General features: G+C 39.7%; 1 protein-coding gene across 2 annotated transcripts; it reads right to left on the bottom strand.

The window, feature by feature from the left end:
- Window positions 1–321: 321 nt before the first annotated feature.
- On the bottom strand, window positions 322–14,689 carry fam118b (family with sequence similarity 118 member B). 2 transcript variants are annotated; one of them, XM_080053781.1, is made up of 8 exons: window positions 14,185–14,689; window positions 13,544–13,633; window positions 13,030–13,282; window positions 4,381–4,608; window positions 3,430–3,558; window positions 2,098–2,395; window positions 1,240–1,305; window positions 322–925 (listed from the first exon to the last, which is right to left on the bottom strand). In XM_080053781.1, the coding sequence occupies exons 2-8, from the start codon at window positions 13,624–13,626 to the stop codon at window positions 912–914; spliced, it is 1,071 nt and encodes a 356-aa protein (XP_079909907.1). In that variant the 5' UTR covers window positions 13,627–13,633; window positions 14,185–14,689; the 3' UTR covers window positions 322–911. The 2 variants fall into 2 exon arrangements, with proteins under 2 accessions (XP_079909907.1, XP_079909908.1); XM_080053782.1 differs by having other exon boundaries at window positions 14,437–14,689.
- Window positions 14,690–18,831: the final 4,142 nt, after the last annotated feature.

Below are 18,831 nucleotides of genomic sequence, written 5' to 3'. Positions count from 1 at the left end.
AGTATGGTCCTTACTACATATACAAACATGACAGGACAAATGGGATACCAAAAGCTTTATTTTGAAAATAGTACATATAAATACTATATCAGAAAACACATGAAAGTATTAAAAATACAAAAAAAAGGCTTACAAAGAACTTTTTTTCAGCACAGGAGTGGCAAAGTGATTTCTGGCTGGGAGCCTTTGCTATGAAAACATACTTTTCTGAACTTTGGGAGGACAGAAGCACCACAATGTATTTGCAAACCATGTAACCATCTCTGACAAAATCATTATTTCCACTCCCCCCCCCCTCCCCCTCCTGTTCTCATTCCCCCACTCCTGTCCTGACCCAGTAGTGTGCAAAAGTTTTCCTGGTTTCAGGGTTGAGCATTACAGTTAACAATCCTTGCTTGTAAGCACAGGACCATTTTCATTTAAGAACATGTGATGTGCACTACATCTTGCAGCTATTGCTTCTCAAGACAGGTAGGCCAAGCTGATGCAGTTTTTTTTTTTTTATAACTGCATTCTTGTATGTCCAAATCCCAACAAGGAATCCATGCTACAAAGTCCACCTCTGTCAGTGGATTCAGATCGATCATTATCCAAGTTGAAGAGGGAACATACCACTTCATATAAACAATTCATTTCCTTTGACTTTAGCTTCCCAAATGTTAAGTAACAATAATAACACAGTACAGTGGGACTGTGAGGCGAGTTACTTCAAACTTCTTTCCCTTTTAAACAAAAACTAATAAAAAAGGAAAATAATTGAACCCTGTAAAATACCGACACCAGCTTTTAACATCCCCCTTGGCCTCATAGTGTTTCCCAAATCCATTGGTAAGAGTCAAGTACTAACTCAAAGTTGACCGATCTCTCGATGGAGCTGTGGAGGAAAAATATACTGATCCCGACTGTGTCTGTCAAGAATGATGGTCTGGGGCAAAAAGAGAAGGAAGGGACTTGAATGAAAAGCTGAGAAACAAAAAGAGCATCAACTGAAATGTTGTGGCTGACTGCCATGATGCATGCAATACTGTAAACAAAAGGCAGTTGTATCTTTGTAATAAGGATGACAAGCAGGTCTCTTGATACTGAAAATCAACAGAACAGATGTGAATGTTCTATCTACCAGCAGCATGCAGTAAGAAAACAAAGACGTCTTGGACAGGGCTTTATTGTGTGTTATTCTGGAAATGTCTCTAGCAAGTGGCCACTGCCTGAATCCAAAGAGAAGCATTCAGTCCTAACCTTGAAGGAGGCTTTTCTGTGTGGTAAAGCCGTTCTGCTCTTCCTCCCTATTTTGTGAGGGAGACCCTGCAGGGAAGAAAAAAGGTAAAAAAAAAAAGATGATTATAAAGATGCAGTTCATTTGAAATGTAACAAAATCCCACATTTTCTTCAATAGGAGATGCTGATAGAAACATTTAACTTGTGCATCCAGGACAACAGAATACTTCTTATTCCCTTAATCAAATCTTTAAAATATTTTTAAAAAGTGTCAAACCTTTGAAAGGTTACTCCAATGATTAAGCATTGCAGTCGGTGGACTAACAGGTTGTTGAACTCTCAACTCAACAGCGTATTTCATTAGACATTCGCTGCCTCCTAAATACCCACTTCTTTCAAACCCAGGACCTCTAATTTAAAATGCAGGCTTTCTGTTATGTTAAGCCCAAGCTGAGTAGAACTCAAGGTTATTTTTAGATACTTTCAAGCTTTTGGAAAGCTATTTCGGAGGCACGATTGCAGCTATTTTAAAAGGGCTGTATAATGAGAACTGTATAATTACCCTGACATGTAAACTTATTGATCAGTGAATATCTCCTGATGATCCACTACCTGTCCGTATTGTATGCGCACTGAAATCTGGTGTTAAAACACGGCCTAGGCTCTGTTAACATGGTAAGGTTGTGTCAACAAATGGGGACAACTGTAGCTAGCAACATGCCCGTTTACAGATCCAAGGATGTGTATTACATTTTTTTTTTCAGCTCAAACACAATACGTACAAGCAGCGGATCATGACGAGATATTAACTGATTTTGAATATAAACCTTTTTTCCTCCAGAATTGCCTAGTCCACCTTTTAACAACACTCGTGCTTACCCCAGCCGTTGGTAGTCACGTCGCGGTTGCAGATCTCGTGGGCCAGCCTCTCAAAGTACTCGGGCAGGTCGGCGTACTCGTCCCCATAGGAGATGACCTTGATGCCCTTGTCCAGCATGTTGTCGCGCAGCTTCTTGAACTCGCCCACGTCCTCACGCCGCACCAGCATGAAGTGCTCCAGGTCAGACTTGTGTTTGACCGCCTCCAGGAACAGAGCCTGGAAGGTGGTGTCGTCCACCGTGCGCCCGCAGCCCAGAAACACAAAGGATTTGGTCTCGTACAGCTTCTGGATCTCTCGCTGTTTGAACAAAAAAAAAACACAGCAGAAGTATATTAACTTTACACTTGAGAAAAAAAACCTACCATTTAAAATGCATAAAAGTGAAGAAGGTACATAGGTAATTTGGTACATTTATATAATACCATAGCATAATGCATTATTTTCACCTTGTGTAGGAAACCTTGTGCAGAATAAAGTCGTTTGTTACATGGAGTTATTTTGCCATCTCTATTCAAGCGTGCGGTCTTTGGATTTGAGAGCTTGATTTATTGATTTCATGTTCAGATGTTGTAATTCCTTCCCCCTGCGCTCAAATGTATCATTCATTGGCACTCAGATTTGTTTATCGCACAGATATCCTGCTTCCAGGTTCAGCTCTTCTCCTCTCTCTCATGCTGCTTCTGTGCGCTCTCAAATCATCTGCTTGCTGACTTCTGCTTTGCTCTTTTTTGTAAAAACCCCCAGATGCGTTCGCTTTACTTCTAAAGAGCGTCCCGTACAGGCAGCTACTCGTTAACTCGGTTCATCCACTCCTGCCTCGGTGGAGAAAACTTCAGCTTCTTAACTCAGGAGCTGGAGAATGTACGCAGATGGCCGGCCAACATAGACAAGCAAAGTTCATGCCAACGTACAATGTATGTCAAAGAAAAGAAAAAAAAGCGGTACCATACAAAGATGGTTCTAGCAAGCACCATTAAAAAAAAGGAACTTTGACTTTGAAGGTCCATTTTTCTTCACCGGGGCGGGAGTAGTCGCCCATACTGGATTCTAAGAAGTAAAAAGAACGCACCTGGGGTTTCAACAAAAATCAAAGAGCAGAGAGGAGTGAGAGGAGAAGAGCCGAAGCTGGAACCAGGAACTATATGCGAGCAACAACAATACATTCAAGCACAGACATACAGTTTGAGTAGCAGCAGAGTACACCTCGGTACACGCAGGAGCAACTTGAGTGCCAGAGCAGAGTTTGAGGGAAAGAATGATAAAATATGACAATAAATCATAGACTTACATTTTTTTTTAAACATAATAATTTCAACAATTCTAGGGCTCACCATAACCTCTGTGTTCCTTAGTACATTCTGGTAGCCAGCAGGGTGCAGTACAATACCACTTGGGTTGGTGTACACCCCGTGGATATGCAGAACACTTAAGTTCCTTTTCTCCTGAGCCCACTCCAACACCTAGACATGCGCAAACACACACACAGACACACATTTTACAGTCCATTGCACTCAATCCTGTTCTAGCTGGGCAGGGAGTAAAAGCAGGGAACAGCAGTGAGAGGATATTAGCCCTGATGGAGACGAGGCATAAATACCAGGACTGAGAGGCAAAGCGACAGGTCACTCAGAAAGCTCTTGACAATTTTTTGGCAAATGTGTGTTCCATTTAATCAATTTAAATCATAGTAGCTTTAAAACAGACATAGTTAACATGATTATAACACAATTGTGATTTTGCAAAGAAACTGGTCAAATGGGAAACAAACCTATTTTTACTGTTTAAACACACACTTTCTCCCTCAGTGCAGTCTTCCCCCAAAAGCAAATATTGTTCAATCTATAACATTTGACAGCAGATGATTAATGGCTAGAAAGTTATACTTCCTCCACCCCCTCAGAGACAAAAGGCTCTTTCAGGTCAAAAACATTGTCTATTTATCACCAAAAGCAGCAAACAGGATCTTCACTTCATGCAAGATCTTAACTTTGTAACCTCAGGTTTTTGAAAAGGGTTGTATAAATAAAATGTGCTTACTAACTACCTTGTGAGTTTACCCAAATAGAAGGGAAATATATATATTTTCAGGAAAATTAACCAGAAGTTATCCTTCATTTGTTAATATGTGTTAGGATGTCCGAGCTCACTACACTGAGCCTGGCCTAGCCCAACATGCTTCAGTGACCTTTGCACTGGTTAATAAAAAAAAAAGGCTGACTGGATGCATTTTGTAGCAGGTAAAGATCAATCGTTTGCCATACCAAAATACACACAATGTTTACCTTCTTCTCGTCCGTCAGGTCTAAAGACTCCAGCTTGGTGCCCTGGTGAGCTGCATAGATCTCCAACAGGTTGTCAAAGTTAGTAGTGAGGACCAGTGCACCGCTCTCCATTAACTGCAGCACGGAGCGCAGTAGATGTTTCCCCGCGTGCTCCATTTTGCACTCCAAATCGTCAAACACCTCGTATAGACAGTCCTTGAAGAATGTGGATCGCACATTGCCTGTTCTCTGTTTGGAAAAAAAGGTAGAAGAAGAAAGGAAACGCTAAGAACAAGATTTTTTTTTAGTAGACAAAATGCACAATAATAGATTTGTATAAATGTACATGTAAGACAATATTCAGTTGGATTAAAAGTTCACTTTTCCACTATGTTTTGTAGGACGGAAATGTCAAATTCTAGCATCATCATCGATGCACTCAAGAAACAAAGGCCATATGGACTGTGTTTACCCACTTACACATGATGCATTATCAGCTAAGCACCTTTTAAACAGCACTGGATGCAGGATTGATTACAGCTAAAAACAAGATGGCTGCAGGTGCGACAGGTGTGTTCACAGCTCTCCTACTATACACTTTCTGTATTGGTTTCACACCATCTAAAGTTGAAATGGACCTCAAACATGCTGACAACAAGCAACAACGTTCATTCTATGGAAAAATGTTGTTCAACAGTATGGATCTACTCTTCAAACAAACAAACAACAACGCCAAGCCAAACATTGGCTATGGGAAACACCTTCTGGCTATGACTTTCATTTATCCCTCTCTCTACAAACAAATACGGAAAAAGACCAAGACGACTTCAGGCTTACAACCGACCAATGCACTGATCATCACAATTTGTTTGATATTATCTGGTGACATACACCAATGCCCAGGACCGCACCGTGCTACACCGGAGGAGAGACCTGTGGAGGAGCGCGCTACAGTCCAACAACTATGCCCACTGTATGATGCGCCACAGCGTAGTCCTGGACATTCTAACCTTTACTGCCCGTCGTCTCTGCTTGGTGCTGATGCGGATGGGACGCTGGGGAGCCGTGATGGTGCTGTGGCGGAGGTGGCGGGTCGGCGTGTGCGAGTTTCTCGTGCTGATGTTTGCATCGGTGGAATGCCTGGTGTCGACGCAGGTGGAGCGCGCCGTGTCCTCCGGGGATTACGGGGAACGGGCCTACAAACAGATGACTTCGGGGATGGAGCCAATGTTTCTTTGGAGCCTTCTGCGACCACTTCAAAAACTGGCGCTTCACGCGTCCCCATAGTGACGCGGAATGTAAACAGAAAATGACTAAATCCAGGGATCGCAAAAAACCGTAAGTGGGAGGTGTTTCAGACTGTCAGTCATTCACGAATAGTGTGGGACCCTAATGCTAAAACAAAGGGCCTTTTAGGTGGTCATCTAAACATTAGAAGCATACTGTCTAAAAGTGAGCAGATACAGCATCTGTTACTGGATTCAAACCTGGATTTTTTATGTTTATCTGAAACCTGGCTTCATGAAAATTCTCCATCAGCAGCTCTGAATATTCCTGGTTATAACATCCACAGAAAAGACAGGGAGGGATCCAAAAAAGGGGGAGGAGTGATGGTCTATATAAAAAACACATTACAGTGTCACAAAATCCAGTGGTCCAATTGTATAACATTAGAATGTTTAGGTCTCAGTATCAGTCTTTCACCACAAATGTCCTTTGTCCTCGTTGTAATTTACCGGCCTCCCTCGACAGATAACAGCTTTTATGAAAACTTTGAAAAGCTGCTAAAAGAAAGTAATTTTGATAAAGAAATTATTATTATGGGGGATTTTAACATCAACTGGGAAGACAAATCATCTAGAAAAAAGCTCAAACAAATCACCGACAGGTTTGAGCTGACACAAGTTGTTCGTGGGCAAACAAGAATAACTAATTCCACCAGGACACAAATTGATCTCATATTCACCAATAAACCAGAAATAATTTTAAAATCATTTAATATGTTAACAGGTTTATCGGACCATAATCTAACACTTGTCAATAGAAAACTTACCAAAAAACGTTTCCAGTTTTGTGTTAGAGAAAAAAAAACGGAAACTATTACAATTCCTAAAAGCAAATATAAAAACTTTGTAGCTATAGCAAACCAAATTCAATGGGATGACATTTTACCCTTAGTTGACTATGAAAAGGACAGCAGATTATTTTTAAAAACACTTGAGAGAGTTATTAAAGAATTCTCACAAAAAATTGAGTACAAACAACACAAAAACACTGTACCCTGGATAAACCCAGGCATCATAAAACTCATGAAAGAGAGAGACCAAGCACTAAAAATAGCAAATAAAACTAAATTAACTCATGACAGAGGACGATTCACAATGTTGAGAAACAAAGTTGTAAGAACACTAAGAAAAGCAAAAGCAGATTTCTTTCTAACTATAATTGAAAAATCAAACGGAAATGCTAAAATGATATGGAACCAGCTAAGAAAAATGACAGGTGATCGCCCCAAAGAACAAAATGCACTAGAAATTAAAATAAATAAACAACTAACAAATAATATTGAGGTTGTAGCGGAGGCATTCAATCGCTATTTTATTGATTCTGTGGCTGACATCGCAAGGTGCTTCACACCTGAGAATACATGCAGCCCTGCATTAGACACATGTCAATCAATCTTCAGTTTAATAAACATCACAGCATCAGAGGTATCACAGACCATTAAATCACTCAGATCATCAAGATGTAAAGATATTTTTGGTATGGATACAGTGATGCTCAAGGAGCTCAGTACATCAGTCCTTCGCCCTATTACAACAATTATCAATCTGTCTATTTCACAAAATTTGTTTCCAAGCATATGGAAACCAGCTATTGTTGTTCCCATTTACAAAAGCGGAGACCCTCATTCCATGTCAAACTACAGACCCATCAGCATACTGCCTACAGTGTCTAAGATTACAGAGAAACTGGTAGCAAAACAAATCATTAACCATCTGAATACCACAGCCTTTGCTCTCCACCCTATGCAGTTTGGCTTTAGAGCAAATTACTCCACTGAGTCTGCAACTTGCTACTTTACTGAAAACATCAGAGCTCTGTTGGACCGAGGTGGGGTTGTTGGTGCCGTGTTTCTGGATCTTAAGAAGGCCTTTGACACTGTCAATCATAAAATCTTGCTGTCAAAATTATGCCATTTCAATTTTTCGTCAGATGCGCTTAAATGGATTGAGTCTTACCTCACTGGCCGTTCCCAACATGTCAGAGTCCAGTCTGTTAAATCAGCGGCCCTCAGTCTGTCCACCGGTCTTCCTCAAGGATCAAATTTAGCACCTTTGTTGTTTTCACTTTATATAAACGACCTTCCGTCGGTCTGTTCTGATGTTTCTGTGCAGATGTATGCTGATGACACCGTAGTTTATGTCCATGGTAGTGATATCTCTCAAGTGGCAGAGAAGCTCACTAACGCTATGGTTACTATCTCAGCTTGGTTGAAGCAATCCTGCCTTCAGTTGAACACTTCAAAAACAGTAGCAATGTTCTTTACCAAGTCCCACAGACATGTCAATGTTGAGCCGAATGTTTTGGTTTCAGGGGAAAGGCTGCAGATTGTATCCGAATATAAATATCTGGGAGTTTTATTTGATTCTAAGTTGTCATTTACATCACATGTAAAAAGGGTCTGTAACCGAATCAAATTCAACCTCAGGAACTTTAGACAAATTCGCCATCAAATGTCTATAGAGGCAGCAAAAATGTTTATGCACTCTATGATTTTCTCACACATCACTTACTGTTTACCCATTTGGTCACAAGCTACTGTTACATCCCTGAAACCTATACACTTTACAAACGAACTGTTAAAATCCTAGACAAGAAACCTTGTAGATGTCATCATTGTCCAATATTACAAAAGCACAGATTACTCAAATGGGAAAACATGGTCAACTATTCAAATCTATGTCTTGTCTATAAAATCATTCACGGTTTATCATCCCCTCCGCTCCATCAGTTTGTCAACATCCGAACAGCTGATCACAGCAGAACTAGAGCATCAGCGAGGGGAGATTGTATTATCCCTTTTAGGACGAGTGTATTTGGCCATACCTCTTTCTCTGTTCGTGCAGCTACTGAGTGGAACCTCACCCCCATAGCCATCAGAAATCTGACCCCATATAGGTCATTCAAATGCCAGTTAAAGAAATGGCTCATTGATAACCAGAGCTGTTTACATTATCATTAACCTGTTCATGTTATTGTCTGCTGTTGTCTGATTGTTGCTCTGCTGTGTTTTTATTGTATATTTTAGCTTAATAGTACTTTTCACTTTACTTAATTTTTAATAGTACGTTTTACTATAGGTGTGTTGTGTTATATAAATGTGTAACTTATTTTCTTTTAGGGTGACTTTTACCATCTGTCTAGGGACTGCAGATGAAAAATAGCCTTCTGGCTAATTCTGGCATATTGACAGAAATGTTTGATAATATGCACTGTCCCTGTATTAAATGAAGAAAAAAAAAAAAAAAAAAAAAAAAAACAGCAGCACTGTGATGCAGTGTTCCAAGAGGAAGTAAAATAAGAAGAAGTTTCCAAATAATAAAGCATTAAGAGCTATTGTGAGGTTTCATTATTGCAAGTTGGATCATTGGATTACATATTTTGAGTTTGACACGGCCATATCACTGGTATTTTCAAATAGTTTGAACTTGTTTGTTATGAACAACGTTTTAGCTTTAGGGGAAATACCAGTAGGTCGAATCACCACAACTAGCATGTCAATTAACGTTCACCAACACAACAAGCAGGGAGGAACCGGTGAATAATTGATTTGCTACAACCAACAAGTTACAAATGTAAAGCCAGATTGTAATTATCCTTTAGAAACAGGAAATAAATACTTTAGTATGCGCTCCTATCTAGCATTAGGCATAAAGGCCTTGGCCTAGTTATTATCTGTTTGTCAAAGCCCTGACTACTACTCCTGATACCAAACACATGACATTAGAGGGTTCAACATGATCTCATTATTGTTCTGTTTTCAAGATGCTGTTTTTAACAAGCCTTTCCCGGAGGCTATTTAACTTCTTGCCACTCCTATTCACAGGAATTCCAACTGAGTTTAGACCTGATTGTTACGCGTTTACAACTTTTCAAAATATCTGTTAGTTTTTTTTTGATTGCTTAAGCATGATTTTGAAAACAGGGCCCGATTTTTCAAAACACTACACACAATTAGCACACCAAACACCCAATTACCAAAACGCCTCAGACCCTTTGCAAAACGAAACACTCTTTTCAAAACTATACACTATTTTGTCACCATATGAAAGAGACACTTTTCATATTACTTAATTCTGTCTGAACCAGTTACACACTGCTGTTGCTAACCTTAAACACTTTTAGTAATTCTACTTCTCAGTGATTTGAGTAATGTATACAAAGTACACAGAGAAAGTGCAAATATACAATAAGTTCACCAAACACTTGACAAGACCAATGCTGCAGACAGAGGAACATATAATGTATTTCTCTCCATACACCCAAATCAGTCAACATGGAAAATCACAACAAAACATGTGTACAGTAGTCTGCATAACACTGTTATCCCAGCAAACAACAACTCACATACAATACTGTATCTAGTACAGGTTACAAATGACAGATAATACTGTAAATACATTTAAAAAATCTGATAAAGGAAACAGAAAATACAGTATAGAAAATACTAGACATTATCTCTTCGCCTAGCTGGATCTGTCCAGAGAATTTCATCCACATCCTTCCACCGCCATGCAGAGAAAAACTGGATAAGGAGAGTATGGTGGAAGGTATAGAATTGTGAACTGTGGATGGTGTTGAAACCAGTTCTGGACCAGAGCAGCACGATGGAATGACACATTGTCCCAAATGACAATGTATTGCGTCTGGTACATTTGTTTACCTGCTGTGACAATGTTGTGGAATGAGTCTAAAAATGTGAGTATGTGAGGTGTGTTGTAAGGGCTAATATTGGCATGACAGAGGAGGACCCCATCTCTTCTGTGGATTCAACCCCCTCACTGTTATTCTGACTCCTTCCATGTTGGTAACTGTAAAGGCAGGTGAACGTACCTGCTGCATTTGTATAGTGCTTGAACCTGATTGGAGTGTCTAGAATAAAGCAATCATGCGTTTGCGCATTTTGGGGGCTGTGTTTACTGACTGGCTCATGTGTTTGGTAGTTTGACAGTCAGTGCTTTGGAATTGCAATGAGGTGACATCATGATATATCTCTGTGTCTAATGTATTTAAGTGTGTTTAGTGTTTTGCAAATCACTGTGTGTATTGTTTTGCAAAAACTGTGAGGCTGACTTATAGTGGTGCAAACATGGGCCAATGGTTTGCTTCTTGAGTTTAAGGTTTTGATAATTGTGTAATACGTTTGATTTTAGTGTGCGTGCGATCGTAAACAAAACTGGAAGGTGAAACTTTGTTCTGATAACCAAACACTCTAGCACCCTTTCTCTCAACCCGTCTACGGCCCCTCTCGAGCAGCCACTCACACACATACAACCTGAGTCTGCTAGGAGATTACACACAGTATAAATCTCATCCTTACCTGGCAGAGAGAGAGAAAGGGATAGAGAGAGAGAGGGAGATGGAGAGAGAGAAAGGGAGAGAGAGAGGGAGGGTTAGAGGGAGAGAGGTAGAGAGAGAGAGAGAGTCAGTCAGGCAACTAAGAATAGCAAAGGGTGGTGCAGAGACGCAGTGACCAAGGTAATCGTAGCACAGGGAAAATGCTCCGCTGACTTCCAGAGATTAGGGCTCTAATGGGCTAAACAGCAGGAGCGCTTTCCACAGGAAGAAGCTCATTATCTACGTCTAGTGTGTACAGCACCCTCCATGATCACTGTGTCTTTGGACCGTCTCTGGGCTTATGGAATACTAAGCAAATAAAGTGCAAGTAGACAACTCTGGTTTAGAAAATAAACATCCTAAACCGATATTGTTTTTACAAAAAAAATAAACAAATCTAGCCTAATTCTGGACAGGACTGCACCACTTTAGACATGTTGGCAAAACACAGAAATATTAGGTCTGACAGATGCTGACTTTTTCCCAGGTCTGTTTATACTGTAAAATGCAAAACAGTTTCCTTTTGTAGTAAAGGGTAAAAAGAGAGGTGTACCGCTTCATATCATTTAAAAATCTCATTACAAACCACTAACAGATGACAATGTTTCCTCCACCCTGTGTGGGAAACACTGTTTACATTTCTTGCCTGAATTGAGAAAATAAACTAGTCCCCAACGTTGTAATTAGCCTCGTATTAGCCAAGGTCAAAGTTGCCAGAGGATTACAACAAAAACACTCTCTTTGGAGTTCCAACTTCAGATTACCCCCATTACCTCCTGCAGACCACCATAATCCATCTGGTTCACAGTTGCACGAAAAGGAGGTTGAACTCTCGTGAGAGAAATTCATTTTCTTGGGATAGAGGACAGCACAACTACAAACACCTCAGTGCAAGTGATAACATGCTGACATGCTGTAAAAAGGAAACTATTTGAGGATGGGTTTGGTAAATGGAATCACTACACTCGAATGTCCTCTACTGTAAACATAATGCTGTTTGGATGGTGCTTTAACTCTGTCTGAATGGAACATGCTGCTTCACATGATTCTGTGCTCGTTTTGATTTGTTCTCTCAGCAAGTAGTGCCTGCTGTGTCCCAGTGTGGAACTGGTGTCTGCACGACTGTGGATTGAAATAAACACGATGGATAAAGCCATAAAAACAAAGCATGTTTTAATCAATGTCAAAGGTGCGATGAGACATGACTAACACAGGAGGCAAACGGTATTAAGGCTCCCATCTGCCAGCCCCGCTCCAGACCAGTCCAACAGGAAGAGAGCACCGATGGAAATAAAAAATAACACATTTTTTCCCCAATTCATTTGTAACAATACACTTGGAATAACAGATGCAGTGATTTCTCACTCGATATGGATTATTTTTTTGGAACAAAATAAATAAAACTGTCTCTGAACTCCTCTTGAGCCTGTTAAAAGTATTTGGGGATTGCGATGCAGTGTGTAAGGACATTATTGGGTTTTTGTGGTCAAATAGGGAGGCAGCTTCTGGTAGTTTTGGTGGGCTTTGTGTGTTTCACCAAATATTCAGGTAAGCTCTGGTGTGGTGCTGGTACTTTGACAAAACATTTTGCTTTTTTTGTCATTGTATTTGAATCCAAACTGCACCAAAGTATATGACCCATTCTAAGGTTTTACAAAAAATTGATTTGACATTGGTATTTATCTCACTTGTTTGTTTGTTTTTCTGGGAACCCTGAAGAAACCACAGAGCATTGAGAAACAGAAAACACAGCCTGCTTCATGTGATATTGATTTCACATCAACTGACTCAACAAAAAAAAGTTGTCAACAATACCTTTCTGAGAAAAAAAAAACACGAGCAAGCCTCGTGTCGCTGACTATAGGTGTTTTAATGAGATATGGCGGAGATGTCTTATCTCTTTCATTGGAAGTTGAAACAAATGTCCCTGGGCTGAAGAAAGAACCGTGAGCCTGCAGTCCATCTGCCATGTGTTTGTACATGTGCTGCTACAGGGTGAGGTAGAAAGAGACAGCGAGGGGGAAAAAGTCACAGCACAGGCAGTCTTACCGGGGAAAGTTTCTGGATGAGGTCATGGGCGACATGCACCAGATTCTTATCCTCCTGCATGTGCTTCTGGAAGCGCCGACTCTCCTCCTCCTCCAGCAGGTCAAAGTCATTGGCTGCATCCAGCAGGGCCTGGATCAGGCCTTTCCAGGAGCGCAGCGCGGGGACCTGAGGGGCCACTGCAGAGCTCACCCCCGTGCCTATCACCAGGACCAGCTCGGGGGCTCGCTTGGTCTTCAGGCTGGGCAGCAGTTTCCTATGGGGGCAGCAGCAAGCGGGATTAAATTATGTTTCCCAAATCATTCTGACAGCATCAAGGTTTAGCAAAATACATTTATTTTGAAGTATGCAAATAATCAGCTTGAAACTAAAACCGGCCTTTATTATAAACTTTGTACAATCAGGAGCTTAAGAAAACAAAGATTTTAATCAGCCCTGTTCACAACACTGATGTAAGTATGAGTCATGCATGGGCAGAGTGCACAGCTGTTAGCAAAGCAGCACCCCTTGAGCATACCTGGGTTTTTTTGCATTTGAATCTGCATCCTGAGAGTCAGCTGCAGGTCGCTTCTCAGTTTTCACTGCAACAACGGAGGCCATTCAGCTCCTGTAACAGAAACACGATCAGCCACATGCTAACTCTGATGCCTACTCTAAAAAGCCAACAATATGCAACACAATGTAACAGTTTTGGGGTTGGATACAACATGCTGTTGCCTTATCTTAGCCAGTAAACTTGGCATAACAACCCCACTGGTCCTCCTGAACAACACTATCTTAATCATTTTGCAAACGGGAAATCATGTACACTTCCTCCTAGGATTGCTGGGTAAACACCTTGCCTGATGATATCTGAAGTTACCTATTAAAGAGTTTTGTTCCAGGAAATTGCAACAGAGAATATGACGTTAGCTGGTCTGTGTTAAATAGCTAGGTGTTTACCTACTACGTTTCGTTCTTAACTCATCAAGTCGGTGCCAAACCGGTCTAACAACAACATGCCACATGCACGTTTCTTAGCGTTAGCCCAGACCACGTTGTAATACTACATACTAATACTTCACAGTAACTTTAAAGAACAACTTCCATTAACAATACAAAACGTTACATGATAAGCTAACAGAGCAACGTCATCAAACTTGACCATTAGCTACTCACCTTGATATCTGTATGTTAATATCCAGTGTTTTTATATGTTTTCTGCAAAAACCCGTTTGATTTGAAGTCAGCGAAAAGTCGTTGATGTGTCAACGTGAGTCACGTTTAAAAGCCTTAGGCTCCTTATGGATGTTTAATGGCGTTAATGCTAACTTGTTACCAACTTAATTAGCGTACAGTTAAACCGGTACTGCATTACCAAAGAACACTACCCAAGTAACAACTAGCTGTAAGCTAACGTTAGTTAGTTACCTTTCTTTGGCTATCTCCGAGGTTGTTACACGCACAACACTGCCTCTGTTAAACTTGTCATTCTGAGGGGGTTAAGGTGATTAAAGCGGTAAGTATCTGTTGTTAAATACAATCCTCTTTAACTGAAGTAATGTCAAGTAATTTCGCCCCGAGTAACGTTAAACGGCAGAAAAGAATGTTCCTCGCCCGGCTGCTATACTCCACATTGCTCGTCTATGTTTAAGTTTTGCGGAGCTGTTGAAGTCACCGCCTGTGGCGATGTGCGCCCGGTGTTATGATGCCTTCAGGTGCCGTCCAAACAACGGAATTAAGTCTATTTCCATGCACCAGGGAATTTTGTTTTACAGCATGGCAAAAACGGTCAACAAAAGTAGAGGTATCCATCCTTAACATTTAATAAAATATATATCAATTTGATACCTGGTTCTAGAAAATAAAAACTTTTCGTAGATCAGTTATCAACAGAAACCCATCTGACTTTTAGTTTTATAATATAGGCCTGATGTAAAACTATGCATTATTTATATGCAGATAGCCTATTAATTTAAATGGTAGGCTATAGGTTTTATTCCTCCATTGCATCACGAACTGCATTCATTTAACTTTATTTTGGACTACTAAGTACTTATTTGCAATATCATCGCTAGGAAGGGGAGATTAACAAGAAGCCCTTGAAAGCAGCAAAAGCCTTCCTCACTGTCTGACGTCAAACACAGACTGCCAGACAGTGCCGTTTGCTGTCTATAAAGAAAATAAGTTATTTACAACATAACATTATGCTCATTGCATCTGCAATGAATGCATCTATTGAACTACTGTGCCAGCTCCAGCTTTTGGGGACGATGACACGTTAATTTACAATGTGTTGTATCTCTCAGAAATCCCTCAGAATCGATTATGTAGCCTAATCATCAATACAAGCTAACTGGCTTTGGGTTAAAGGCTTCACTATCATTAAACATGGAGAATGAACAGTAAAAATAAACAGTAAAAAGTATGTTCAGTGCGTCACAGTTTTCACTCTTTGTTAGGCTAGCCTTGGCTACTTCTTTATTTGAAAGCCAGAATGTAGGCTACAGGCTAATTAAGAATGATAGGCTACACTTTTATTTTAAATAATTCAAAATACACTGTTCTAGTCAAGCTGGTATTTCTATACACGCCCAACAGCAGATGTGTATGCCACATAGTCTGTTTTCCCTCTAATAGGAGTGCATATTCGTTTCCTCTATACATTATGCTAAACAGGAACACGTCAGCATAATATGGTTTCCGTTTAAGTAGCCCAGTACAATCCTTCCACCTGCTGTTTAAAGGGAAAACTGCACTTTTGAAGTATCTAGGGCAAAAGTCTCATGACCATTAAAAAAGAATCCAACATCAAATACATAGGCTACAAATTAAATAGAAATACTCTAGTGTCAAGTTGATAACTGATGAAGAGGCAATTATGGGATACCAGCTGATATCTCTGTAACACTAGCAGAGTTAGACGAGTCCAGGTTAAAAACAAATTCTAACGACTCCACAGCTGAGTGAGACTACTGTAACTTGAGAGAGCCAATAGTTATTTAGTGCAGAAGGTATCACGCTGAAACGTTGGCCCCCTGTCACCATGTTTGCAGGTGGCCTGGGCAGTGTGTGTACCCCAGCACACGCCTCTTTTAAGACCCCATAAAGCAGAAATCCTGCCTTATTATATTCAAGCAGTTTTGACGACGTAATAAAAGAGGGTTTAGTTTGGACCAAACTAAATTGCAGGTTTTGTTCTAATTCAAGTTGCAAAGAGAGTTAACAATTTATAAACAAAGCTGTAATGCTAATTTTGCACAGAATCTTAGTGGTGGGAAAGTATTATGTGACACAAATGAGTTATGTGACTAAAGTATTTTTAAAACATATAGCCATGTTCAACAAAAGCAGCCGTCAATGTCCCAGAATGTGCAATGAGATTCCTCCACAAACAGCCTCTAGTTAAACCCCACTTCTGCAGACTGTCGAAAGCTGACACTCAAATCTTAGTAACATGAGGAGCCTACAAAGGATTGTGCTTAGATTATTCAACAACCCACTCATTTCTCACACTCGTTTTATACATTTATTTGAGAATTTATCTGACTGAACATCTCATGAACAAAAGTTTGACACCCTTCTCATCAAAGTACCAATTACCGAATAACACAGCATCATGTATTGGAGTGAGATGATTCACACATGTGTTCACCTGGTGAGTAAATAACTTAGAATCATAGTGCATTACATATTTCTATATAGGCATATTTTAAAATGATAGCCCACATCAATGCATACAAGTTAGTATTAAATATAATTTAAATACATAACCGAATCACTTTTTCAATCTATACATATCAATGTACAATCAAACATTAAAAAGGCATTATATTTGTCAGTTTTCAACATTCAAAACAATATTAAACAATTTCCCCCCCCCCCCCCCCCCCCAAAATCATCAACCGATAAAGGATATCACAGCGATAAGATTTAACATATCCTCATAAAAAGGAGAAAAAGGCATACTGGTCGCACGTATAAACTCAAACACAATTTGCTCTTTCTAATAAATGATTTTCAGTCACTGGTTTAGAAATATCTAAAAATTGTCATAGGGTCTTTGAATGAATCTGACCCCCAGGTAAAATCCCTCAACAAAGCAAGATTTTCTTACTTTTCACTCTTTCCCTTTTTAAAATGCAGCAATGATCAAAAACACTACAACCTGCACCTGAATGTAGCATGATGCACAACAAAGTCTACACTGGCAGAACTGGAGCTATGTTATTCTATATAAGATATAAAATAGTATATACAGTCAAGTGCGAAAGTTTGTGAACCCCTTGAACATTTTGGAATTTTATTTATTGTAACCATCATTAATTCATTTTTATCAATACCAGTATTTTTTATATGAAATAACAGATGTTTGTTTATCAATTCAACATTTTTCTTTTCCAGAAATCAATTGTTAAAACAGATAAAACAAATTATTTGACGAATGTTGTATGTGCAAAAGTTTGTGAACCCTGAGCTGCATTGCTTAAATGGAGCAGGTAAACACAATCAGATGGGCCAAATTGAGTCATGAAATGGACCAATGTAGTGAGAGATCTTTAGGGAAGAAATTGGGCGGCACTAGATACAACAGAGATAAAACCAGGTCAGTTTAGGCTCACCAAAGTGAACCCATACAGGTCAGACATGCTAAAAGGGGAAACAATCTCAGAGGATCTCAGGAATAGAGTTGTGATGCTGCACATTTGTCTGGGGACAGCTATAAATTATTTAAAAAAAAGTTTGAGCTCCATCGGTCCACCGTGAGGCAAATCATCTACAAATGAAGAGCTTTAAGAGTGACTGAACATCTGCCTAGAAGTGGACTTCCTTCAAAAATATCCACAAGCGCCACAAGATAAGTGATTTTTCAGTTAAAAGCCAACCCAAACATTACATCTGGTGATTTGCAGACCTCTCTTGCAGCATCTGGGACAGATGTGCATGGTTCCACAATAAGAAGAAAACTCAGTCAACATGGCTTTCATGGGATGGTTGCTGAAGAAGCCTCTGCTCTCAAAAAAGAACAAAACTGCTTGTCACAACTTTGCCAGAGAGCACCTGGAGATACCTGAAGTCTTATTCTGTGGACAGATTAGTCAAAAATTGAACTGTTTGGTCATAACCAAAACCGCCATGTTTGGGCAAAAACGCAATTCTGCCTACCACCTAGAGAACCTTCTCCCAAGTGAATAATGGTGGTTTCAAATTGTCTGCAAATCTCCAGGTGTAATGTTTGGGTTGGCTTTTACCTGAAAAATCACTTTTCTTGTGGCGCTTGAGGATATTTTTGAAGGAAGTCCACTTCTAGGCAGATGTTAAGTCACTCTTAAAGCTCTCCATTTGTAGATGATTTGCCTCACGGTGGACCGATTGAGCTCAAATTTTTTTTTATGAATTTATAACTGTCCCCAGACAAATGTGTAACATCAAAACTCTATTCCTGAGATCCTCTGAGATTTGTTTCCCTTTTAGCATGTCTGACCTGTATGGGTTCACTTTGGTGAGCCTAAACTGACCTGGTTTTATCTCTGTTTTATCTAGTGCCACCCAATTTCTTTCCTAAAGATCTCTCATTACATTGGTCTATTTCATCAACCAATTTGGCCAACCTGATTGTGTTTACCTTGCTCGATTTAAGCAATGCAGCTCAGGGTTCACAAACTTTTGCACATACAACATTCGTCAAATAATTTGTTTTATCTGTTTTAACAATTGATTTCTGGAAAATAAAAATGTTGAATTGATAAACAAACATCTGTTATTTCATATAAAAAATACTGGTATTGATAAAAATGAATTAATAATGGTTAAAATAAATAAAAT

Source organism: Ammodytes marinus (assembly GCF_949987685.1).
Source record: "Ammodytes marinus genome assembly, chromosome: 3".
Taxonomy (NCBI): domain Eukaryota; kingdom Metazoa; phylum Chordata; class Actinopteri; order Uranoscopiformes; family Ammodytidae; genus Ammodytes; species Ammodytes marinus.
This window is presented reverse-complemented; position numbering and strand designations above follow the sequence as displayed.